General features: G+C 36.4%; 1 protein-coding gene across 1 annotated transcript in view; it reads left to right on the top strand.

The window, feature by feature from the left end:
- Znf280c (zinc finger protein 280C) overlaps positions 1–27,042 on the top strand; it is a 40,106-nt gene extending 13,064 nt beyond the window's left edge. Inside the window, exons 4-15 of the mRNA XM_060374665.1 lie at positions 3,163–3,330; positions 3,464–3,573; positions 9,940–10,160; positions 14,769–14,842; positions 15,650–15,750; positions 16,789–16,935; positions 19,923–20,015; positions 21,072–21,214; positions 21,605–21,667; positions 24,307–24,425; positions 24,564–24,600; positions 25,093–27,042. Coding sequence (XP_060230648.1) covers positions 3,163–3,330; positions 3,464–3,573; positions 9,940–10,160; positions 14,769–14,842; positions 15,650–15,750; positions 16,789–16,935; positions 19,923–20,015; positions 21,072–21,214; positions 21,605–21,667; positions 24,307–24,425; positions 24,564–24,600; positions 25,093–25,108 — 1,292 coding nt within the window. The 3' untranslated portion in view covers positions 25,109–27,042. The remainder of the gene's footprint in view (positions 1–3,162; positions 3,331–3,463; positions 3,574–9,939; positions 10,161–14,768; positions 14,843–15,649; positions 15,751–16,788; positions 16,936–19,922; positions 20,016–21,071; positions 21,215–21,604; positions 21,668–24,306; positions 24,426–24,563; positions 24,601–25,092) is intronic.
- Positions 27,043–27,630: the final 588 nt, after the last annotated feature.

The raw sequence follows: 27,630 nt of genomic DNA, 5'->3' as shown, positions 1-27,630 counted from the left end.
CTTCTTCTTCTTCTTCTTCTTCTTCTTCTTCTTCTTCTTCTTCTTCTTCTTCCCCCTCGTCCTTCTCTTCCTCTTTCTCTTCCTCCTTCTCCTCCTTTTTCTGAGACAAGGTTTCTCTGTGTAGCCCTGGCTGACCTGAAACTCACTCTATAGACCAGACTGGACTCAAGTTCAGATATTTACCTGCCTCTGCCTCCAAAGTGCAGGAATTAAAGACTGTACTACCATACCTGGCTGAGCTTATCTGTAAGCTAAGAAATCTTAATATAATATCTGTGAGTCAGGAAGTCACCTGATTCTTAAATACTCTCTAAAAATGCATTTGTTATTTGGAGTCCATTAATTTATAAAAATCGCATGACTTTGGTTTATTTCTTTATAAATTTTATAATAAATGACATATGTGAGAGTTAAATGTGAAAATAATAAAGTGGTATTGTAAAATGACAGGACTAAAGAGATGTTTTGCCCATGATCAGTACCTAATACATTCCCATTGAAGGAACAGAAATTGGACAAGTGAAATAAAAATTGATTTTTTTTTAATTTTTTTTCTACCATGACAAAATTTTTCATGAATGTGGAGTAAGATAGTGTAAAAATGTTACCTAAACCAGGTGCAATGGTTCATGGATATAATCAAAGTACTCAGGGAGGCAGAGACAAGCAGATCTCTGTGAGTTTGAGGCCAGCCTGGTTTACAAAGCGAGTCCAGGACTGCCAGGGATGTTACACAGAGAAACCCTGTCTTGAAAATCAAAAAAGAAAAAAATGTTACGTAGATAAAAAAGATATTACTTATAGAGGAATAAACTAATTTCTTTATTAGCAAATTTGATATATTTCACTAGAGAGGTGTATAATTTATCATTTGAAGTTTTATTTACTAGTAAATATTATATTACATTTATTAAGGCTAATGAAAAGTTTTACAGTGATTTCAGTCTCAAAAATATTTTCTCACTTTTTTATTCTTCATTTGATATTAACCTATGTCCATTAGCAAAATAACTAATAATCAAAATGGATAAGAAGTTGAAATAGTTATTTTAAGTATAATTTTACTAACCACATGGTCTCATTGCACAAGTCTCAATTTGAGAAGTTTCTAGAAGTTAAAGACAGTGACTCTTGCTCACTATTTAAATTTTTTTCTACTGTGAGTGGTGGCACATGTATGAAATTTCAACCCTTGGGAAGTAGAGGCAGGTGGACCAGGAGTTTGAGGGCCAGTCTTGGCTACATAGTGAGTTCAAGGTAGCTGAGTTACATAAGACCCTGTTTCAGGGCCCTGTGGCATTAATCCCAGCACTCAGGGAGAGAGATGCAGGAGGATCTCTGTGAATTTGAACTTGTGCATTAGGATTTTGCCTACATGTATGTCTGTGTGAGATTGTTGGATCCCTTGGAACTGTTACAGTTTTGAGCCGCCATGTGGTGCTAGGGATTGAACCCGGGTCCCCTGTAAAAGCAGCCAGTGTTCTTCACCACTGAGCCTTCTCTATAGCCCAGAAATAGGGGATCTGACACCCTCACACAGACAAACATGTGAGGAAAACACTAATGCTTAATAAATAAATAAGCAGAAATGAGTGAATAACTTGAAGGATCTGAACTGGAAACTCTTTATCTCAGAGTAATTTTCTTTAATTTAGATGCCCCTGTGCCTCAAAAAATGATATATTGGGAGGCTGGCGAGATGGTTCAACAGTTAAGAGCACTTGCTGCTCTTCTGGAGGACCCGAGCTTGGTTTCCTATACCCATGTGACATCAGGCAGCTCACAGCCACCAGGAGCTCTAGCTCTGGGAGATCTGACGGCTGCAGACATACATGTAGCATATTCACAGAGGTGCACAAACACCAGCTCTAGGAGATCTGACACCTTCTGGGCTTTGTGGGCATGCATGTGACATTCATTCACAGAGATGTACAAACATACACGTACATAAATGGAATAAAAATAAATCTTTAAAAGGTTATGTATTAAACTAGTGTGCTATGTAATATTACCTAGTGCAATATCCCAACATTTATTGATTATTCAAGTGACACAGGCATCTAAAAGAAATAAGCATGAAAGTAACAAAACCAAATTCAGTTTCAAGTGCTGGCAGTAATCATTCAGTAACCATATCCTCTAATGATAGGGAAAAAAGTCTATGTCATTTCAAAGAATGAATACTATAAATTTGACAGTGTAGCCTCCACTTTCCACATATACCGACTCCGTTCTACTATGAATTTACACTTCAGTGCATTATACTATGTGTGGCTGTGGCTTTAGGGTCATTGTCACAAAGTAGAGTTTATATTGGATTATTTTTATAAAATCACTTTTTCTGTGTCTGTGCCTGTTCCTCAAACAGATACCATGAAATTATATAATCTTTTGGATGCTAAGATGATAGCTTTCAAGCACAACTATTTCTTCCAAGGAAATCTTTATTCAAACCACAAAAGTCATATAAAACATAAAAAGAAAGGCTCTGTCTGAAATGCCCATTATGTTTAATTAACCCTGGGGATAGTAGTTGGAAGGCCATTGTGGAAACTTTAAATTTTTTTTTTTCATATGATTGAGTGAAGTATTTTTGTTACACTTTCTACATAAGAAACAACCAAATAATTTAAACTATTTGTCAGGTTATTAGTTGGAGAAGACCAAATGCAATTTTCATTAGATATCTCAAGATTTTAAAAGGACCTGTAAAGAATTCTCCTGAATGTTAGAAAGAATATGTTTAGAATGAATGTTTTTTTTAAGTTTGAATGTATTTAATCACCAAAACATAGATTCATTTGTAAGAACTTAGCTCACAGAAAGTTAATCTAGCTTTCCCTTTTCTCTCTCTAACTGTTTTGGTTATACTATTGTTGCTTTGGTTTTTGTGGGGTTTATGCTTTTTTAACCTCAGCCTGCCTCCTTTAATGGACATTTGAAAATTTCTTTGTAATTTTCTTGCATGAAGTTTATTTTGTGAATATGAAAATGCTTCCTTGTATAGTTTCTGCTCTTTGGTTATATAAATTTTTGTCGTTTAGGTTAGCTGCAAGGCATTTTTATTAAATTGTAAATCTAAGGCATTTTCATAGTAGTTTTATATGATATTCTATGCTAAAGCATTTATAAATGTCTTTCCTGGTGTTGAAATCTTTGTAGGTATCAATCAAACTTCATTAGGATTAAAACATCCTTCCACTTCCGAAGTAAACAGTGTTAATCCAAAAAAGCCAAAGACCGATGCAAGTGTTTCCAAAACAAGTCCTTCGTCTTCATCATCTTTACTTAAGTCCCCTTCAGAGCCTTCTCCCCAGGCTGTAGAGTCAAGTAAGTGTGAAATTTTACATAGGAAAAATGTATTAGTTAGAAACAAATCCTATGAATTGTGATGGACTTTTTAAGATCATTAAGTGTTTTAAAAGATCAATTTTTGCTCATAACAGTCCTTAATTTATTTTAGATATAAATACCTCATCACTTCAGTCTGAAGCTGGAGACCCTTCACTACAACATTGTCCAAACTGCCATGTTAAGTTCAGGTTTTTGGATCTTTTGAAATGCCATATAAAGGTAAAACAGTTACACATTTTGACTTCTTAAAATGTTTGCAAATCCATGAAGTATTAAGAATAACAGAGTAGGGGAGGGGCATGCATGCAGAAAGGGGAGGAAGGGTGGGATCGGGAGGGGAGGAGGGAGGGGCTTATGGGGGGATACAAAATGAGTAAAGTGTAATTAATAATAATTTAAAAAGTGCAAAAAAACTGCTCAATCTTTAAATAAATAAATAAATAATAAGTGCTTTCATAAAAAAAGAATAAGAGAGTAAATACTGGTCAACCTTTTTAAATAATAAAGCTTTTACTGGTATTTTCATATTCTCATGTAAAAATTAATTTTCATACAAACTTTAACTTCTTCCCATTCATGAAAGTTTAAAACTTAAGTTCATCATATATACTCTATGTGTTTTTCATTTATATTAAATTAAATGGTATGTGTAATTTTCATTGGAAATGAGTAAACTATAATATTTTATTGATTAATCTTCCATTTAACTTAAAATTTCCTTGTATTTTACTTTTTCCATGGTATCATATTCATTTCATATTTCTCAATGAAAATCTTAGCTTTATGTCTTAATTTTCTACAATTTCCGAATAGAGCATTTTTTATGAAATGATAGTTTTAACTCAATTCAGAATAGGACATAGAGTTATAAATGGATTCTTATTTTATATTATTTCAAGCTCCTGAACTTAGGTATGGGATTTAGAGAGAATTCTAATTAAACTATGTTACCTGGTAAAAATAGTATTCTGTTATATCTTATAGTCCTTCTCTTTGCCTGCCTTGTGCAAATGACAGTGAGGAAAAGGGCAAAAATGTTAAGATAAGTAAAATAGGTGATATGTGGAAAAGAAGGATAGGGAGAATGTAAAGAGACATCTTAGGAAAAGATTCTGCTCACTCTTCCAAAGACAGAGTTTTATTAAATCCTGCATCTTGGAGAAAAGTAGAGGAATGAGAATGAGTGCTCAAGGTTTCAAATAAAATATCTATTCTGGGAGCAAGACTGATACCAAATGTTAATCCATCCTCCTCCCTGAGTGTGTGAGAACAATGGATTCACTCTCACATCATCAGTACTTTCTTTGATATTTGGTAATCCTATTTTGTATTCTCTTAAGATACAGCTTTTTGCTCTTTCTCTCATGATTTCACTGCATTTTAAATAAAGTATCACTTTTGCCTTATTGTTTAATGCATTTTGGCCTAAATTTCATTTATTTATTCATTATCTTTCATAGGTAAATGTATATGTGTCTGTCTGCAATAAAAGGCATTTAATGGATTAAAGGCATGGGCTACCTTGCCTAGCTACTTGCTGTAGTCTTATTTTATTCTTTTATTTCCAATATTTTCAAAGTCCTTTATTGTTTATAGGTTTCTAATTTTTACCTGTGTTGCTTTTTCTCTGGACCCTTTATGAAAACACCTTTTCTTTCAGGAGTTTAGTGTGTGTGAGTGCAAGTGTACACTTTCCACTGAACATGTGTGGAGATCATAGGATAACCTCAGGTGCTATATTCTTTGCTTTCCACCTTGTTTGAGACAGTTCTCTTTTTTGTTTTTGGCTGTGTATCCCAAATTCTCCTGCTTCTGCCTCCCATCTCTTTGTAGGAACACAAGGACTATAGATATGTGCTACCATTCATGGCCTTCCTGGGTTCTGGGAATTCAAATGCAGGTCCTCACCCATGTACAGAAAAAGGTTTGCCGACTGAAGCGTTTTTCCAGCCTCATAATCTTTATTTTTCTTGTTGTCTCCTTTTGCTTGCTAAATTCCTTTATTTATTGATTTATTTATTTTTGAGACAGAATCTCTATGTAGCCCTGGCTGTCCTGCAACTTGGTATGGAACCAGGCTACCTAGCCTTGAATTCAGAGAGCTTCACCTACTGGTGTCTCCCAGGTGCTAGGGTTAAAGGTGTGTGCAACTCACCCAGCTATTTGCTATACTCTTATTCTATATTTTTATTTTCAAAGACCGTTATTGTTTTGTATGTTTCTAATTTTTACTTGTGTTGCTTTACTTTTTTTTTTCAAAACAGGTTTTCTCTGTTCTCAACAGAGCCCTGGCTGTCCTGGACTCCCTTTGTAGATCAGACTAGCCTCAAACTCACAGAGATTGGCCTGCCTCTTTCTCCCCAGTGTTGGGATTAAAGGCATGCACCACCACACCTGGCTCCTTTTTTTTTCAACCCTATATAAAAACACCTTTTCTGGGATGGAGAGATGGCTCAGTGGTCAAGAGCACTATCTGTTCTTCCTAAAGGACCCGGGTTCAATTCCCATTAACCCCATGGTAGCTCACAACTGTCTGTAAAGGACAGTTCCAAGGGATATGACATATTCACATGTATGCACACAAAATAAAATTAAATAATATATTTTTTTTAAAGTAAAAGAGAGTACCTTTCTTTCAGGAGTGTATTAAAACCCCTTTGCAGTCATTGATGTAAAAATTTTAACTGGTAATATAGGTATAGGTATGTGGAGATAAGTGGAGATAAGTCTTTGAAACCATAAGCATATACCAGTTTCAGAAACATCCACCTGTCCATTTTGCATTTTCTGAGCTAAACACGGCAGAAAAATCTATCTTCTAACAAATTTTTATCATGCAACTCAGTGTTGTCAGCTATAACCAGACTTTTACTACTTTGTGGGCTCCTCTTTCTTCTACCCTTCTCCACCCTTTCAATCTGCTAACAGTAGATATCAGAGAAAAAAACAAAAGAGAGCAGACAATGTTATCTTTAGAATACTTCCTGATGATTAGGGCTGTCTAGCTCTTCACTATCAGGATATCCAATTCCTTCTTCTTGTTTTTTATTCTTTGCAAACAACTGCTTAACCAACAGCAACCAACAAACAACCAATAATCCACACAACAAGCAACTCCTTTCTCGGGGCCCTAGCATTTATACACCTTCTGAAAGTTCCTCAGAATTCCTAATGTCACACAGTCTCAGAATCTATCTACATCTGGCAAAATCAAGCCCATGCTACAGCATGAGGCAAATCATAGTCAGAGCTTTGAAGCAGCCCCATATCCCTACATCTAGAATTAAAACACATTGTATTCTTAAAATATTTCTGTGTTCGTTAAAGAAACTATAATTTCGAAATTCTCGCTGTTGTCAGCTATGCGTACTAATGCTGTACATTAGATCTTTAGAGCCTATTTATCTTGTATAACTAAATCTATATATTCATTGAGTAATGCTACCCCTTGTGTCACTTCCCCAAATAGTGGCATTCAGCATTCAACTCTCTGCGTTATTTACAGTGCTATGTATTTCTCATGTAAATGTAATCGTGAAATATTTATTTGTGCTGTTACTGACATATTATGCTTAATAGAATACCTTCCAAGTCTAGCCATGTGGTTGCAATAAGTAGAATTTCCTGCTTTCTTAAGGCTGAATAATATTCCAAACCGTCTACACACATTTTCTTTGTCATTTTTATATTATTAGACTTAGATTATTTTGATGTTGAGAGACTGAGAGACCAAAAGATAAATTAGCAGCTATTATTAAGACCTAAAGTAGGTACTGTAAAGAAGTTTAGTAATGCCCTGAGGGGAAGGCCTGCCTTACTGCATTCTTTCCCCACCCACTAGAGATAACAGTTGCTAGGAAACTGGCCCATTCCCCTAGGGAGGGACACCAGGTCATTATGGTCTGGGGACCTTCCTATAGCCAATCAATTCAAACTGTTGCATTTTGACCAATAGATGCTTGCCAGGCAGGAATCGCCCCTGCCTTGGGCATGCTGGAAGGGACCAGAATCTTTAAATCACCCAACTAACCTGGGCACAGCGCGCTCAGCTCCCACCGCTTCTGCGTCTGGTGTTATGGGCCCAAGCTGCAGCTTGTAATTTACAATAAAAGGACCCTCGTGTTTTGCAACGGAGTCGATTCTTATAGATCTTTTGAGGGCTTGCAAACTGGGTGTAACAATGTCTGGGCTATGAATAATTCTACAGTAAACTTCAGCCTGAAGATTTGTCTTTGAAATAAAAAATTCAGTTGTTTTGAATATATACATAGGGTGATATTGCTGAATCATAGTTTTTATATTGTTTTTAGGAATGTCTATTTTTTTATACAGGTTTATATTTCAACCAACAGTGTAAGAAAATTGCATCTCTCCAGTTACCTTTTTTCTTTCAGACAGATCCATCCCAATGAACTGAAACCTCATAGTAGTTTTGATGATTAGTGATTTTGAGCACTATTTTTTATGTATCTGTTGTTCATTTTGTATGCCTTTTTAAAAGAATCATCTTTTCAGTTCCTTTGCCTTTATTTTCTAAATCTTTATTAGAAAATTTAGGTAATGGGAACTAATGAAATAGAAAGTATCACAATAAAACTAAAAATGAAATTCAGTAGAAATAACTGAATGTGTGGAAATGTGAAAAATACTTGTTTTTATAGGATTAAAAAAAAACAGCAGAGGAAATAGATGTTGAAAAAGGGTTAAACAGCAATTCCTAATAGAACATACCAGTTTATTAGTCAGAGTTCTAAAGAGCAAAACTGATATGAGAAAAATCTATATTTACTTTAATGTATATGATATATATATATGTATATATATATACACACACACACTAAAAGGAGATGTCTTTTCTGTTTCTTTTTTATTGTTTTAATTTTTTTTATTATTAGTTACATTTTATTAACTGTATCCCAGCTGTATCCCACTCCCTCATTCCCTCCCTAACCCTCCCTCCCTCCCTCATCTCCTCCCTCCCCCTTTCCAAGTCCACTGATTGGGGACGACCTCCTCCCCTTTCATCTGATCCTGTTTTATCAGGTATCTTCAGAACTGGCTGCAAAGTCCTCCTCTGTAGCCTAGGACTGCTCTTCCCTTGGGTGGTGGGGAGGTCAAAGAGCCTGCCATTGAGTTCCTGTCAGAAATAGTCCCTGTTCCCCTTACTATGGGAAACCAACTGGTTACTGAGCTACCACAGGCTTCATCCAAGCAGAGGTTCTAGGTTATATCTCTACATGGTAAAAGGGGATGTCTTAAAGTGTCTTATGGACTGTGGTCTGAGTAGCTGTCTCCTGAGGAAAAGGTCAAAGATCCAGTAGTTGTTCAGTCTACTACATGAAAGTCTCAGCTGTCCCAGTCTGGTGCTGGAGTCCCAAGTCTAGAGAGCTATCAGCTTGCAGCCAGCATTGGAATCCCAAAGAACTGGCTTCTCCCACCAGCAAAGGAATGGATCAGGAACAGGATAGATGAACTTGCCAGTGAGAGTTAGGGTAAGCAGGCAAAAAGTCAAAAGCTTCTATGTTCTTTATGTGACCTGCCACCAGATGTGACTGAGATTTAGGGTGGGTCTTCCACCTCAAATAATTCAAAAAGAAAAATCTCTCATGCCTCTGCATAGCTGCTTGAGTTTTACTTAATTTCAGATGTAGTCAAGTTGACAACCAAGATTAGTGTTCACAGTCACAAGCGTAAAATTCTTTCATAAATGGCCAGATGTTAATCCAATCAACTTGACTAGAATTTGAGAACAGCACAGATAGCATTTACTGAGATTTAATTATATGGTAATTCTCTTCTGAAAGTATGTTTTCCCTCTCATGCATTAACCCCCTTTTTATTTTCCTACCCTCTGTGCCTATTTTTATGTTATTTTAGGATCTTTTAATGTTTGTTACTGTTGTTATTATGACAATTATAAGAATTCTCAATTTGGTTTCTAATTGTCATTTATTCAATAATTATGAGAATTCTGTGATTTTACAATCATTTCTTTCATTTTATTTTTGTTCTGGTTACTATTTTGAAGACTTATTTATTTAACTCTATTTGGCTGCTTTGTTTGCATGTATGTCTGTGCACCACTTGCATGTCTGGTGTTTCTAGAGGCTAGAAGATCATTGGCTCCCCTGGGACTACAGTTACAAACAGTTGTGGTGATGTGGGTGCTTGGAATTGAACCCTGAGTTCTGTGGAAGTGTGGTTAGTGCTCTCTTAACTGCTGAACCACCTCCCCAGTCTGCACCAGTTCTCCTAGAAAAATCCTACCACTGAAAATTATATATAATAAAATTAATTTATTCAATGAAAAGGCTTATGTGTGGAAACTATTCTATTTAGAATAGTTTAAATGAGATTTTGATTTTATTTGCGATAAATATCCCCCATGAACTATTTAAGTATTATTATAGATAGAATGCATTTAGATTTTGAGAATGTAACTGAAGACTTTTTGTGGGCCACAAATTTTCTAGTACTTTGTGTTAGGGGAATGACATATCAACTATGCCCAAAGTCTAGTTCCAACTATGCTTTATTAAAATATATAAGAGGTAAAAATAAAACATACTATTTCTCCTCGTTCAGCGTTGCTGCCCAGACATGATAAACCACTTTCTGGAAACTCTTCAGTCAGACGATTCAAAGGATGAAAACAAAGCTAACATTGGCTCAGATGAAGGCAAATTGATCATGCTGGTTAGTGACTTTTATTATGGAAGACATGAAGGAGCTATTGCGGAACACCCGAAGACTCACAGAGCCTTTAAATGCTTCAGGTGCTCAAAAGTTTTTAAAAATAATATTAGGTATGTAAATATTTATTATTTGTTTGAAAATTAACAAATAGTAATTTGTATCTTGATCTTTTATTAGAAATCTTGGTGGTTTTTCTGTTGTTGATTTTGTTTTTGTTTTTACTCTCCTGGGTAAATTATTGTAATACATTACTAAGAAAGGTTACTTGTTATGCTGAATATTTTTCTATTTCTCTTGTATTTTCATAGTTTGTAATCTGGATCTATCTAGTCATAATTTTTTGATAGCTTAAGAAAAAGCAAGAGTATTTACTGTTACTTAGGGGAAATGACATATTTTCCAGGATTCTGAATTATTCTTCTGTTGTCATGATAAAACACAAGGACCAAGGTAACTTATTAGAGAAGATATTTAATTGAAAGTTATTATTTCAAAGGATCAGAGTCCATGAGGTAAAGCAGAGACATGGTAGCCAGAATAGCTGAGCGCTCACATCTTGATCCACAAGTAGGAGGCAGAGAGATTAATACACTGGGAATGACCAAAGACTTTTGAAACCTTAAATCCTGCCTCCAGTGACAAATCCCTTCCAAGCAGGCCACAATCTTAATCCTTTCCCAACAGTTCCACCAGCTGGGGACCAAGTATACAAACTATGAGCCTATGGGGCCATTCTCTTTCAAACTACCATATTGTAATCTGTATTAGTGAGGGTTCTCTAAAGGAACATAACAGATCGTATGAATATATATATATTAAAAGGAGATTTATTAGGATGGATTACAGGCTCTGGTCCAACAAGTTCACCAATGGCTGTCTTTTGATGGAAAGACCAAGGATCTAGTAGTTGTTCAGTCCACAAGAGTGGATATCTCAGCAGTCCTCACTCTTGTGCCAGAGTCGAAGAAACAGGTTCTAATATCAGCATAGGGATGGCTCAGGAATAGGATAGATGGAATCGCCAATGACAGTGATAGCAAGCAGGCAAAAACATAATCTTCTGTATCATTTTCTGTAGCTGCTGTCAGAAGGTGAGTCCTCTCACCTTGATTGATAACAGTCAAGAAAATAATCCCAGCACCCAGGAGGCAGAGGCAGGCAGATAGATCTCTGTGAGTTCAACGCCAGTCTGGTGTACAGACAGAGAGTTCCAGGACAGCCAGGGCTACACAGAAACTCTTTCTCAAAGAATAAATAAATAAATACATAAAAGTAAAAGAAACTGAAAAGGAAGAAAAGAAAAAAGTTAGCCCTTCGTGGATGTGCCCTACTGCTTGGGTTTTGGTTGATCTCAGATGTGGTCAAGTTGACAATCAAGGTTAGATATCACATCTGTGTAGACATTACATCTGTGTATTCATCTTCTTGTGTTGAAATATATATTTCTGTACATAAAAGAATGACTTGATTCTGCCTACCATCGTCCATACTAGTCTTATTTATAATTCATAATTAGAATTTTTAGCATATTTACCTCAGAAAGAAAAATGATTTTTTTATTATCTTCTTTAGAAAAGTTCAAGTTGTACAAGTTCAACTTGTCTGCTTTGAATTTTGTACAATTGAACACGTTATAACACAGATATAATTCCCAATGGAATTCTAAAGATTGTTTTGTTTTGTTTTTTTTTGTTTGTTTTTTTTTGAGACAGGGTCTCAATATATATCCAAACTCACAATGTAGACTAGGTTGGCCTTAAACTCAAAGATGTGCCTGTTTTTACCTCTTGAGTACTGGAGTTAAAGGTATGTGCCACCATGCCTGGTTAAATTCTAGAGATTTTATACATTTTTGCCTTAAGATTTAAGAATTTATATTTTTATTGTATGGCATGTTGAATATTTATCAGCATAGAAAACACAAGTAATAACTGACTGATATTTTTATCATTGCTTGTATAGCCTGATATTTGTGGTAGGTGACATTGTTTTCTGAATGTTGTGTGTGTTTGTGTGTGATATCGTTTTTTATATTTATTGTTAATACTTCCAATACATTTCTAGAGGGGAAAAAACTTTTTTGAGACAGCGTCATTCTGTTTTATACCCGTTGTCTGTCCTGGAACTCACTATGTAGCCCACTCTTGCCTCATATTGCACAGCGATCCACCTGCCTGTGCTGGGACTAAAGGAGTGTGGCTTAGAGAAAAAATTGAGACAGGGTCTCACTGTGTACATATCACGGGCCTGGAACTCACTATATAGACCAAGCTGACCTTGAAATCGTATAGAGCTCCCTGCCTCTGCTTTAATCCTGAGTTCTGAGATTAATGGTGTGTGTCATGATGCCCTACTAGATCTTTTTAAATTCATACTTACACTACACAGTATAGCTTTAGGAAAGCTAAAAAAAAAAACAAAGTATTGGAAGTAGCCTTTTTCTAGTCTTTATTGTTTGAGAACTTCATACATGCTTATAATACATGTTGATCAAATCCACCCCATTCCTTCACCCTCAGTATGGCCCCTATACATCCTCCCCCCGACACATAATCTTTTTCCTCCCAAGGCACTGATATTTTTTTTTCCTTGAACCCACCTAGTTGCTGCTTGGTGTAGGGTGTTGAGCATGGGTGTAGGGCCATTCGTTGGCACACAAGCCACGTTCCTGAAGAAAATTGACTCTTGTCAGTAGTTCCTCAATTTAGGAATGGGACTTCATGAACCCCTTCCGTACACATGCTGAGGGTTTGACTGTCTTGCTCTTGTGCAGGCCTTATGCATACAGTCACAATTGCTGTGAGTTCATGTGTGTAACAGTGCTATTTCCCCAACATTTTATAGTAAATGTTAATTCTTCAACAATGGTTTAAAAAAAAAACGTTTACCATGAACATCTATTTACCAATTTCATGCTACCACTCCTTTGGTTTTCATAGGAGTCTATAATTTGCTTTGAAAAGTATTCAAAACATCACTTGGTTCTATGGATTCTATGGGTACCTGTAACCTCTGATTTGAAATGCTTCAAAATCCAAAAGTTTTTGAGCATCTCATTACTCCACACTTGCACTTAAGTACATTGACATGTTTTACTGGCTAGTTTTATATTAACTTGACATGCTAGCATCATCAGAGAAGAGGGTATCTCAATTAAGAAAATGTCTCTGTTAGTTTGTACTGGGGCAAACCTGTTGAGCATTTTCTTAGTGATTCATGAAGGAGAGTGCAGTCCATTCTTGGTAGGGCCAACCCTGGACTAGTGCTAGGTTGATTTTGGTCAAGGTGTTTTGTCACAGCAATAGAAACCCAGACAAAGAGACACGTTAATATAAAATGCAGGTATATCAGAAGTATCCTGCAACACTACCTTTAAGCTATATGTCATAACGTAAGTCAGCTTACTTGATTTATACCCTGTCTCCAAAACAAAGTAGATATGGTTCAGTGTATTGATTACCAACAGTAGCTCATAGTTTTCTATAAAGAACAGTATTTTAAAGCCTGCAGCCCCAGCACTCAGCAGGTGGGGTGCTAATATTAAAATTGCTCTTTTGCTTTTTTTTTTTTTCTTACCTCATACCTTAGCCTCCATAGTTCTAATATTGAAGCTATGAGCCACCACATCCAGCAAAAGTATTTTGATTGTTGAGTTATTTTACTTTGACATTCAGTCTGGTAAAGGCTTCAAAACAGGCACACCCATTTATCATAAGCTCCACCATGAACTTATTTTTTTTTCATTTTTGTGGGATTTGTTTTGTTTCTTTGTTTGTTTTTCTACACAGGGTTTCTCTGTGCAGCCTTGGCTGTCCTGATCTCACTCTCTATACGAGGCTGGCCTTGAACTAACAGAGATCTTTCTGCCTCTGCCTCTGCCTCCCTCAGTGCTAGATCAGAGGCATGCATCACCACACCTGGCTCAAAATTCCTTCTTATAAAAAGCATCTTTGTGAAGCTGAAGTAACAGGAAGTAAAACTGAGCAAACGGATGGTGTAACAAAGGTTAACACTGACAGATATCTGAAAGAAACAGTGGAAGGAAGAATTCTTTTGGCTCATTCGTTCAGAGTGTGGAATCCATGATTAGCTGATGCTTGTAGCAAGGCAGAAGCATCATGGAGGATGGACATAGTCAAGAAAAATTATTCACCTTCTGCTAGCCAAGAAGCAAAGGAAGTGCCAGGGTAAAGGTACCTCCCAAGTGTTGAGATTAAGTACAAAACTTGTTTGATTATATAATCTGCTGTGTTTCCCAGAGAAGCTGTAATCTCAGAGCTTAAATTAATCCTGCATTCTTAGCCTCCTGGTAGTTAGTTCTAGAGACACATGATACCATGCCAAGCTAAAGTATTTTCTTTGTGAATTTTCTATTGCCATGCCAAAATACCATGACCAAGGCAACCAATAAAAGAAAGCATTTAATTTGGGGCTCACTATTATAGAGAGAGGTTAATAGCATCCATGACCATTGTCATAGCAGTGAACATTCGGGCATGGAAGAAGCAGTACCTTACAGCTTACATGTTGAGACATCACAATGCAGAGATAGGAAACTGAGACTAGCAGGGCCTTTTGAGGGCATTAAAGCCTAGGAGATAATATTTTAAACTGTAGTCATGAAACTATATTTTAAAATTTTAGGATCAGATAAGTATTTGTAAATGTTTTGTTGTTATAAATTTGCATTTTTGCACCTGTTTTACTATCATTTATAGGTTCATGAACCACATGAAACACCACTTGAAACCTGAGAAACAGAAAAAAGAGACCTGGAAAAGCCGTTCTACATGTGAGCACTGCTACTGGCAGTATCCCCACCCCTTCTACCTACAGTGCCACAAGAGAGCACACACTCCTAAATTTTACAGAATTTAACATGTGATTGTGAGGGAACCTTAATGATTCTGTTAGAAAGTCTATATAGAGAGCTTTCAATTTTAAAATCAATGGCCTTAATTTATACTTAATTTAAAAACTTAACTTATAGTTAGCACAGCCTGGGAACCATGTTGCTTAAGCTGAAATCCCAGCATTGCTTCTTTTGTTTGTTGTTTTGTTTTTTCCAGGCACGGTTTCTCTGTGCAGTGTTGGCTGTCCTGGAACTCACTCTGTAAACCAGTCTGGCCTCAAGCTCACAGAGATCTGCCTGCCTCTGCCTCCCACAATGTTGGGACTACAGGCGTGTGCCACCATGCCCAGCTCCAGCATCATTTCTAAATGCAGCTGTGGGACCTTTGGTAGTTAATTAATCTTCTTTCTTTGCTCCTGGTTTCTTATCTGAAAATGTGAATAAAAGCTGTAGCTCTTTCCACAGCGTTGTAAGAATTAAGTAAGCTGAATAATATCCTTAGATCTTTGTTTTGTTTTGTTGTTTTGCAGTACTAGGGATTAACCCAGGGATGGAGAAATGTTGGTTAAGTAATCTACAAACAAGCTACATCCCTCAGTTCCCCCGAACAGTATTAGCTTTGATAGTGATAAGATTGCTGGAACTACCTTCTTTAGTCCTGTTACTGTATTTGATGCTAGGATTCTATGAAGTGAATCTTGTTTTCACAACCTTTTGAAAAATGATGCGATATGTTTTCCCTTTCAGCTCTTTGCAAAATCTGTGAATTGTCATTTGAAACAGAGCATATCTTTTTACAACATATGAAGGACACTCATAAACCTGGTGAAATGCCCTATGTTTGCCAGGTATACACCTGTTTATTGTACACTTTGGTGTCTGTTCAATGTCTGCATTCCATGAAATAGTATTGTTTATTTTTCTTACCAAAGCACTTAAATAAAATTAGTATATTAAAATTGAGAAGCCTTTGTGTTTAGTGACTTTCCCCTTGGTTGAACTCATGTATTGTATGTGGGGTAGTGGTCTGGATTTGGCCTTCCTGGCCATACTGTAATAGACAGAAGTCCTACTGGAGAAAGACAAACATGGGCTTATCATATAGGGAAGAATGTAGACGTTTCAAAGAAATAGGAAATACTAGAGAACCTAACTGAATATACCTAGTTATCTATTTGTCTATGTAAATCATATATATGCATGTATGTGTGTTGCTTTTTTGAGATAGGGTTTCTCTCTGTAGCAGAGCCCTAGTTGTCCTAGAACTCAAACTCACAAAGATCTCCCTGCATCTGCCTCCAGAGTGCTGGGATTAAAGGTGTGTACCACCACTCACCATGGCTATTGCCCAGCTTCTTTCTTTTTTTCATTTTTTTTTATTAACTAAATATATTTTCACTAGTGTTTTAACTGAGTTTTAAGTGAGTCCTAGTGTTAGGAAAGTGATAGGGGGCTGGAGAGATGGCTCTTCCAGGGGTCCTGAGTTCAGTTCCCAGCAACCACATGGTGGCTCACAACCATCTATAATGAGATCTAGTGCCCTCCTCTGGTATGTAGGCACAATGCAGGCAGAATGCTGTATACATGAGGAATAAATAAATCTTAAAAAAAAAGAATGAAAACAGAAAGGAATATGAAGATAAACTGTCTCTGGCATAGGCTTTAAAATCTGAAGAAGAAAATACTGTCTTATATAGTAGAAAAAAACAGAACAAGCCCTTGAAAATTTAAGTCAACATAAAGGAAAGGAGAAGGAGAAATAAAACCTGGCTGTGGTTTGAAATAACCCTAGTGCAGGATGTTTTTCTAAACATATCACTACTAATTTGATGTAAATTGTATGCAAATTATAAAATTTTATGTTGAACTTAACTTTATATTTCTAGGTTTGCCAGTTTAGATCATCAATATTTTCTGATGTGGAAATTCACTTTAAATCATCCCATGAAAACACTGAGAACTTGCTATGTCCATTTTGCCTCAAAGTTAGTAGAATGGCAACCCCCTATGTGAATCATTGCATGAGACATCAGGTGAGTTTGGACTTTATTTCTTCATATGGTTTCATTGGAAAGATATACCTGCTGAGAACACTAATTAGATTTATTCCAGACGGAAAGCACAGTTGTTCAAAATGACTTGTTTACTTTACAATTTATGCTGACTTAGGAAACATGGACATGTTTTTCCCCTGCTTTCAGATAATATTAAGGTCCATAACCAGTGAACTTTTTGGAAGATATCACTAGAAATAGGTACCATAGAATAGAGGGAAAGGGGGTAAATGAGTGGGATGTATAAGCTGCATATTTTGGCATCCAAGATTGGTTGGAATTGTGATCTTGAAGGTAATTTTGAAGAGCAGAGGAAAGCATTTGAGCTGATTAGACTTAAGAACTTTTTGCTTTTCTTTCCTTTCAAACATCCTTTTCACTTCCTAGTCTGTTGCTGTTAGAAGACAAGTATTTGTCATCATTACCCAAGTTTCTCGTGGTAGCTACCAAAAGAGGAAACAGCTGTGACTCTTATTACCAGATTTGTAAACTCTGTCAGGGAAGTGTATTTAAACTGTACCTTGCTTCTGGCATGAATCTTGCCAGTGCCCACACATTTCTCTTTAGTTCTGATTTTGTGTTCGTCTATTTTTTTTCTCTGAAACCATTACCCTGGACTTTGGCTGAAAACTTTGATGAAACTGTCAGCATATTATTTGTGTGAAAAAGCATTGAACATGTTTTATTGAACATGTACTAAAATTTCGCCCCCTCACTGATTGGCACATCAATTGTGTTGTCATTGCCAGTTTACTCAGCTCTACTGCCAGTTTGACTTTGATTTCAGTCATTAGATAATCATGAAATTAACTTCCTGTTAACTGGGAGAAAAATCTTTCATCATTCAAAAAAAAAAAAAACCGAAAGAATCAATCAATCGATCTGTTTTCCTCTGTCCCTTCCTCCCTCCCCCCCCCCCACCTCTTTTGACAAAAATTCACTATGTAGCCCTGGCTGGCCTGTGAATAGTTTAAGTTAGCCTGGGTATAGTTAGCCTGAGTAAAGAGCCATTTTGACTGAGAGCTGATTTCAGGTACCAGGAAATATCACAGAATGTACACTTAGCAGAGAACAAAGTTAACTCTCCTAGCAACAGCCTCCAGGAAATAATACAGAATAAATGCTTCATAGAAAATAGAGACAATCTCCCTGGCAATAATCAATGAGAATCGGTTGGGAATCAGGTGGGAAAATTCCCCCAATGTTTCAGATATGGTTTAGAAAAATAGCCATTGTGATTATATGCCTTAGTCATTGTGATTGTGTGCCTCAGAAAAGGTCACCCCGCCCTGCTAAATTTCACCCAATTCTGTAACGCCAAGGCTTGTGGCCCCTGCTCACAGACTTTCCCTTCAAAAATCCTGTTTACTCAGAGCTCGGGGTCCCACTTCTCTACTGCTACGTCAGAGAGACTTGGGTCCCGAGTTCGAATGCTTTCGTAATAAAGCTCTCTTGCTATTGCATTGAGTCGCCTCCTGGTGGTCTCTGAGGGTCCCGTGAATCTGGCATTATACCTGGAAGTCTGTGTAGACCTTGCTGACTTCAGCTTCACTGAGAGAGATCCACCTGTGTGTCCCTGATACTAGAATTAAAGACATGCTCCACCACACCCAGAAACAAAATCTAGTAAAGAATTTTCCTAAGGCAATTCTACTTTCAAATCCTTTCTAATAAAAGAAATGGCTGTACTTTCAAAATTAAGAATTACAATATTTTATTGAGACAGCATTTCTGTATTTTATCTTGGCTGTCCTCAAACTTACTCGGGAACCAGGCTGGCCTTGAACACAGAGATCGTCTTGATTGTGCCACCTGAATTCTGGGATTAAAGGCATGTGACAGCATGAATAGTCTATAATCTTTTACTTATGTTTATAAACAGAAAATAATAAACCATGTTTTTATTTATTAAACTGGGTTACATAGTTTTTTTTTTCTTTTTTGGTTTTTTAGACAGTTTAACGTTTTTAGATATGAAAAATACTTTCATAAAGTTCTTAGTAGTAAAAGTAATTACCAACTACTTACCTTATTGATAACCAGTGATGCTTTTATGTCCATTATTTTAGCAGACATCCCATGAAGTGAGTATCTGATTATTTCCATTTTATGCAAGGGAAAGCAAAGCTTTATAGAAAATAACTATACCAATATCACATTCTTCAACCAACAATGGCCCAAAATTGTTTCAGAGCTCCAACTTTTACCACTGCCAAAAAGTCTACAATGATAGGTCAAAAGGCAATAATTCTGCTTCTAGGATACCTCACTCAGGATGATCTTTTCTAGTTCCCACCATTGGCCTGAAAATTTCATTATTTTCTTGTTTTTTTATTGCTAACTAGTATTGCGTTGTGTAAATGTACCGCAATTTCTGTATCCATTCTTTTATTGAGGGACATCTGGGTTGTTTCCAGATTTTGGATATTATGAATAGAGATGCTATGAACATGGTTGAGCAAACATCCTTGTATAGTTGAGCATATTTTGACTGTATGCCTAGGAGTGATATAGCTGGATTTTAAGGTAGCACTACTCTCAATTTTCTGAGAAAGTGCCAGATTGATTTCCAAAGTGGTTGTACAAGTTTACATTCCCACCAGCAATGGAGGAGGGTTCCCCTTTCTCCACATCTTCTCCAGCATGCATCATCCCTTGAGTTTTTGATCATAGCCATTCTGATAGGTGTGAGGTGAAATCTCCGGATCATTTTGATTGTATTTCCTGAATGACTAAAGGCATTGAGCATTTCTTTAAGTGTTTCTCTGGCCATTCGAAATTCATCTGTTGAGAATTCTCTGTTTAGCTCTGTACCCCATTTTTAATTGGATTACTTGATTTGTTGCTGTTTAAATTCTTAAGTTCTTTATATATTCTGGATATTATCCCTCTGTCACATATAGGGTTGGTGAAGATCTTTTCCCAGTCTGTAGGCTGTTCTCATGACAGTGTCCTTTGCTTTGCAGATGCTTTCCAGTTTCATGAGGTCCTATTTATTGATTGTTGATCTTAGAGCCTGTGCTGTTGGTGTTCTGTTCAGGAAGTTGTCTCCTGTGCCAGTGAGTTCAAGGGTCTTCCCCACTTTTTCTTCTTACAGATTTAGTGTGTCTGGTTTTATGTTGGGGTCTTTGATCCACTTGGACTTTAACATTGTGCTGGGTGATAAATATGGGTCTATTTGCATTTTTCTACATGTGGACATCCAATTCCCTCTGTCTTCATTATATAAAGTTTGCTCTTGACTATGTGGTCTGGCAGATGGATAATCCACAATGAAATTATTCCTGAGCTTTCATATTTGGCATTTATTACATACATTTGTGACTATATCTGCTATTAGAACTACCTAAAGTAATATAGGGTAATGCTGTGAACATCTAGAGTGAGAGAAGCATGCAAGTGTGACTTCTTGAGATCCATTTATCCCATGTTGAGACTAGAAATACAGAACATTAATGTGAACATTGCAAACCTCTCCTATTTTCCATTTGTAATACAGTGACATTAATAACATTTGTGTCTTTTTTATACTTCTAATTTATTCAGGTGGTGACCCAACAAGACAGGCCAGTGAGCTAGTATTATTCCTGTATTACAAAGAGACTTAGATGGAATAGATTTCTTACTCAAAATCACAGGAATTGGGATAGAAAAATACATTCTTTAGATTCTCATGTAATTATCCATTAATATCTATGTTTATGTATAATAAATACTGCCAATAGGAAACTATTTCAGCAGCAAATGAACATAATATACCTGGTAAGACCATTCAAAATAAACGGGGAACTGGGCCAGTGGGTAAAAGTACTTGCCACCCAACAGTGCTAGTCTCATTACCTGAGTTCGATTACCGGAACTCATATAAAGATAAAAAGAGAGATTCAATTGCAGAGTGATTCTTTAACCTCTACATGTACACCATATAATGCACACATGCGCACACACACACACAGGGATGCACACATGCACACTCATGCATGTGTGCTCACACACATGTACACGCAGAAACCTACAAAAAGTAGAATAAATAGAAAATACCTGATTCCATTTTATGTTTACTATTTTAAATAATGATATTTGTCTCTTTGAATTATACTGATTTTTTTTAACAGCTTTTTAAAATACAATTCACATACCAATTTTCCGGATGGATGGATGGATGGATGGATGGATGGATGGATGGATCCTGGAAAAAAAAAGTAAAGAGAGAGAGGAAAGGAAAGAAATGGAATGAAAAAAAAAAAAAAACAACCAGGTACCAGCAAGAATAAGTCTTCCGCTGAGAGCCCATTTCTCATAGCACCTGTTGCCCTCTATAAGGGACAAGCTAGCTCTCTTGTGTCTCTTTTTCTAAAGGATACAAATCCCATGGGTAAGGATTCTGCTTTTGTGACCTGTTTATTTCCCCAAAGGTTTCTCCTAATGCCACTACATTGATTCAAGTGAGGAGGAGGTTAGGGATTAACATATTAATTGGTGGGTACTCTCTCAGACCATACCAATGATCAATATATCTCTTTATTTTTGTCATTAACTTCTATTCAAAATTAATAAATTAAGCATGGACTTGAAAACATGCTCATAAAATTAATGTGACTTTTTAGATATAAAAGTAATAAAGTCTTGTTTGCTTTTTATCTATCAGCTCTCATAGTGACCAACCAAATAAACAGTTTTATATTTCTAAGAAGCATTCACAAGCCCTCAGGTAATTGATAAGTTTCTGTTCTTTGTATTAAAAGTCATAACTAAACTTTTAACCAGGTGTTGGTTTACCTAATGTGAAATTGAAATGATTGCCACTGGACATGATAGAGTTATGTTTGTTATAGTCTTAGAACAAAGGAAGGAATAGCCTATCATATGACTAGCCTCTGTTACAGTGGTGCCAGATACTGAGTTGAAACTTTCATGCATTTACAATGTAAGATGGAGAAAGGTCCCAGCACTGGGGGAGGCAGAGGCAGGTGGATCACTGTGAGTTCAAGGCCAGCCTGTTCTACAAAGTGAGTTCACGGCATGTTACACAGAGAAACCCCTTCTTGAAAAACAAAACAAAAAAATGTCCATGAAGAAGAAAGCACGAATGAAATATGAAGCGACAATTTTGCGCTTAGATACAGATTTTTTAGTCCAAAAAACAGTTGTAAGTAATTAAGAATTGATTTTACTTTGCAAAACATTGAGAAAATCATAGATGCTTTGGGTGGAATCAAGGGTATGGAAGGAAGATCAGTTTGAAGAAGTATAATACATCGTGAGCTGTAGCTTCATAAACCACAAAGTAGTTAAGGCTGTTATTTAGTAATGAATTGGCTGGGGACTAGAGAAAATAGTGATGTGGTTAAGAGCACTTGTTACTCTTACAGAGAATCTAAGATCAGTTTCAAGTACTACTACATGGTGACATGCAACCATCCATAATTCCAGTTTCAGGGGAACCTGATGTTCCAACTTCCATGGGCACCAACCAAAACATTCTGACACAGGAAATAATATAATAAATCTTTTTTTGTTTGTTTGATTTGTGAGACAGGGTTTCTCTGTGTAACGCTGGCAATCGTTGGTTTATTGGTTTGTTTGCTTGTTTTTGTATTTATTCATTTATTTTTCAGCAAAAAGAAAGAACAGAGGGACTTGGGAGGTGTCTTACTAGTGAAGAGCACTGGCTGCTCTTCCAAAGGGCCTGACTTCAATTCCCAGAATCCCAGTGGCAACTCACACTTGTTGTGACTACAATTCCGGGGGATTTGACACCTCCACACAAACATACATGCAGGGAAAACACCATTGAACAGAAAATAGAATAAATATTTTAAAAAGAAGCTCATTTATTAAAAAATAAAATAAAAACCTTACAACAAATCTCATGGGATCTTGAAAGAAAGAACAGAAAATGGGCTCTGGAATCAAAGGGCCAAGTTTCCAACATGGGGCTGGCCTTAGATAAGTTATTAAATCTGGCCCTATCCCCTTTAGAAAAGTTAGACCACCTGTCTTTTAGGGGTCATTTAGGTCATTCGTTTAGAAGAGGTAGGTCTTCCAAAACTCCCAGCTTAGCACAAGTGTCAATGATATTTTAAATTATTAAATAACATGCAGAAAGGGGGTGGGTGGGACCGGGAGGGGAGGCGGGAGGGGCTTATGGGGGAATACAAAATGAATAAAGTGTAATTAATAAAAGTTAAAAAAATATTGAAATATTCGAAATGTTTTTATTTGAACCTCATTCTCAAGAAAGTGTCATCATAAGAGAAACCAGGAATAGAGGGTAGTTTGGGAGAGAAAATGTGATATTTGGGTTGTTCAAGAACACTTCCTTATGTGTATAGCACCTAGTCTTAAATGTAAAACAGGATGTTAAGACCAGACCAGCATAAGGCATACTACTGGATTTTAGATCTATAAAGCTGAGTTGTTTTATAGGATGAGATGATGGTGGGAATGGTGGCTCACACCTACAACTCCAGCACTAGTGAAGGAAGCAGGGATCTCCTGCGTTCAAGGCACCACTGGGCTAGTAGTAAGACCCTGTTTCAAAGCAAACAAAAAAAAACACAAGTAAAATATCAGGTATGTATATGCTTCGTTAATAAACTAACTTTATTCTGACTTAAATACACTAGATTATATGCTTCATAAACTATACCTTTTTGTGTGCTGTTGTATCCCAAATATCTAGTAATTTGGTGTATAGAAAACATCCTATGGCTTATTTTTAGTTTTTTAAAGATATATTGAAAGTTTTTATCAGACCTCTTGGCTATTTATATTGCTTATTTAGAAGTCTTTTGCTCAGTTTCTGTGAGAAAAAAAAAAAGTGTTCTGTGTTTGTTCAGGTGTATCTGTAATAATATGAAGCCATGCAAGAAACAAACAAGGTCTTCAACCAAAATATTTGAGTGAATATTATCTTCTTGCTTGGCAGATAAGCCAAGGCATGGCATCACTGTGACGTGTATAAGTTATACCAGTATCTAGTTGCTGCAACTGCTTTGGGTCTCTGGATGAAAAACTTTTAGCAACCAATTGATTGAGAGAATACAATTTATAAAGCACAAGATAATAGCATAAATTAGCTGTGGCTAGGCTATTTTCTTGAAAATTCTTTTTTTTATCCCTCAGAGCCAACGATCCAATCTAGGGCCTTACGTATGCAAAGCCAATACTGCCTAGAACCTCAGTCTTTTGAGAAAAATTACATATATTTATAATAAAATTTGAAAATGACAGTGATAGCACATGAAATAAAGATCAAGAGTTATTACATGGAACAGTTACTAAATTTATGTATGGATTTCCACATATGGTCCTCTGTCCTGTAATTAGTCTTTTCTCTCTCCATAGGGGCATCACTCTAGTGTGCCTTAAATGTGACTTCCTAGCTGGTACTTCTGGCTTAGACCGTATGGCTAAACACTTAAGTCAACGTAAAACTCATACTTGCCAAGTTGTCATAGAGGACGGTATGTACAAGTATCTGTTACTATGAATTTATGACATTTGGCCAGTAGTTTTGATCTGTCACAGTGTGAGCTCTTAAAAATTAAATTGATTACTCAGTCTTCAAGTATTTGTAAACATAAAGCCTTCTCTGATTTCAGTTACTGAAAGAACCTTAACTCCCGAATCCACTTCTGAGTAAGTCTAAATTTCATTTACAATTTACTCTGATAGATTTTAGTACTGTTGAAATTTTTAAATGTTTTTAAATGAAATTATTTAATTCTTTAATAGAATTGAAAATATTAATGGCAACTAAGTCTCCAAGTGGGTTTCCTAGTAAGGGGAACAAGGACTTCCCTAACATAATCTCAGTGGCTGGCTCTTTGATCACCTTCCCCTGAGGGGGAAGCAGCCTTACCAGGACGCAGAGAAAGACAATGCAGCCAGTCCTGATGAGACCAATTAGGCTAGGGGAGAAGGGAAGGGGAGGAGGACCTCTGTTGTCCCTGGACTTGGAGAGGGGCATGGGAGATGAGAGACAGAGGATGGGTTTGGGAGGGAATGAAGGAGGGAGCTACGGCTGGGATTCAAAGTGAATAAAGTATAATTACTAAAAAAAAAAAAAAATTTAAAAATAAAATAAATGAAAAATATTAAAGTTTTGTTTTGTTTTGTTTTGTTTTAAAGCGGCTTGTTGAAATAGATTCCTGCTCTATGGAGCTCGTGCAACCTGGTGCAAGACAAGTTGGAATTTCCTAAGCTGAAAGTTCTGCAGTGTTTGCGTTCACAAATCCAGTTTCCTAAGTTGAAAGTTCTGCAGTGTTTTCATGGAAGCTGTTAAAATCCATGACACTCACTGTCATTATTCAGCTCTTTTCAGCTTTCAGGTGGCAGTAGATCGTTACTGTCAGGTTAACATGTCTGAATGTGCTGTTGTTTTCCAGTTGGCTCTGGAAAAAGAACTTTAGTTCTGTTGTCTTTCTTACTTTGCTTCAGATAATCTGTTTTCTCTGCTGTAGTTGCCTCCAGAATATTACATACAAATGCTGTAGCTGTTCCTTTTTCTCTTTGTCTGTTTTGTCTGCATCTTGATTTCTTACAAGTCTTGCTGCTCAGATAGCGTTCATTCTTTGTCGTTGTTCTACTTTTCATACTTTTCAGATACAGAGGCAACACAGAAATTTCAAAAATGTCCAGTGGACTCCTGGACAGTGTCCTACTTCGATGGACACAACTGATGCCTGTTCTCTCATTCCAAGGAATGTGAACTGTTTGACTGTGAGACCTGTTTCAATTTGTGGCCTTGGGAATTTATCAGTTCTTAGGCAGTGTCCCTGACAGTCCTTCCATCAGGCTGATTTTGATTTGGCCACAGATGACTTCAGGGTGCACCAAACTAAACACAGCTTCCCACTGGGGGCTTTGGTTCTTATGTTTAAGCTTTTGAGTTGGCTCTAATAATGAAAGCCCATCAAGTGAATGCTTTGACATATGCCATGTTTAATCACTTTGGCTACATAGTCCTTCAATATTCCTCACGTAGTCTACAATGCAAGAAAAGCCTGATTGTATAGGGAGTGAGGTTACTGCCATATTCTTGGAAAAACAAACATTGTGAAATTTTAGCTCCAAATTAACACTTATTTCTCTTATCACATATAGTTTTAATGATTATACCATGAGTTCTCAGCAATTCTAGTATTTAAATTTCTACTTGTTTTTTTTTTTTAATTATTTATTTTGTTTTATTTTATGTGTATTGGTTGTCCTGCATGTATGTCTGGGTAAGGTTGTCAGATCCTCTGGAACTGGAGTTACATATGGTTGTGAGCTGTCATGTGGTTGCTGGGAATTGAGCTCAGTTCCCCTGGAAGAGCCGCCAGTACCCTTAACCTCCAATCCATCTCTCCAGCCCCCTCCTAATTGTCTTTTAAAAATCAAATTTTGATAGCATGATTTTTGTCATTCACTAAATTTAGTGATGTCCACTTTGAATGTCTACTTTTATAATTTCTACTTAAATCTTTTGTTTTGTGTTTGTTAAAAATGCCAAAAAATTCTTTAATATTTTCTGCATATTTCATGTAGCTACTTATTGTTTGTTTGTTTGATTCTTTCTTTCTTCCTTCCTTTCCTTCTTTCTTTTTCTTTCTTTCTCTCTCTCTTCCTTTCTTTCTGTCTTTCTTTCTCTCCTCTCTTTTTCTTGCTCTGGATTCCAAGGTATGCATGGTATTTGTTTAGGTCATTAGACATTAATATATGCTCTGTCTTATCTTGGGATCATCATTAACATCTTAGTGGTCAGGAATTCAAAGATGAAAAACAAAAACTCCCTTTACAGATCTTAAAACAAGTATCAAGTTGCTATGTGCTTAATAGTTACTATCTTAGCTGTTAATGTAAATTCCTTTCAATAAAGATAATGTATTAAAAAATTTGGGGACCAAAAAATGCACTTGTTTCTTGCCCACAGATACAGAAAGAGATGTATACTTTATTTATTTTGGTGTTTGTTTATTTTGATTATATTGAACATAGGTTTTCTGAACAGTTTTAATGTTACTTATTTTTTTAATGAAATTTGTATTATTAAACACTCTTGGGAATTATTTTATAATAAATAAGTTGATATAAAAATCTATAGATTGTATCATATAACAAGAAGAATTGTTTTCCTTCTCACATGGAAGTCTGCCTGCTTTGTCTATTGGCTGAGGTCTTTATCTATTAAATACTTTTTTTACAGTTTTATTAAGCACACGTAAAAACTCACTATACTTTACTGATCTGAACTATTTTACAAGCTAGCAAAAGATGAGCTGAAGAGATGACTCAACCGGTAAGAACACTGGCTACTCTTCCAGAAGACCCAGGTTCAATCCTAAACACTCACATGGTAGCTCACAACCATCTGCAATTTCTGTGCAGGGAATCTGATATCCCATTCTGCCCTCTACCTGCACCAAGCATATATGTGGTACACAGATGTATATGTAGGCTAAACACCCATGCACATAAAACATAAAAATTAAAAGATGATTTGATACAGGATCTTTCTGTATAGCACAGGTGTCATGGAGCTTGTGGTGTACACAAGGCTGGACTCAAACTCACAAAGACGCACCTGCCTCAGTCTCCTGAATGCATGTGTCTCCATACACACCTGTACTAAAAAAAAATTAAGCTAGCAATAAAATTGTTTTTTGTTTTTTTGTTTTTTTTTTT

This window comes from Meriones unguiculatus, chromosome X (genome assembly GCF_030254825.1).
Source record: "Meriones unguiculatus strain TT.TT164.6M chromosome X, Bangor_MerUng_6.1, whole genome shotgun sequence".
In the NCBI taxonomy this organism is placed as follows: domain Eukaryota; kingdom Metazoa; phylum Chordata; class Mammalia; order Rodentia; family Muridae; genus Meriones; species Meriones unguiculatus.
This window is presented reverse-complemented; position numbering and strand designations above follow the sequence as displayed.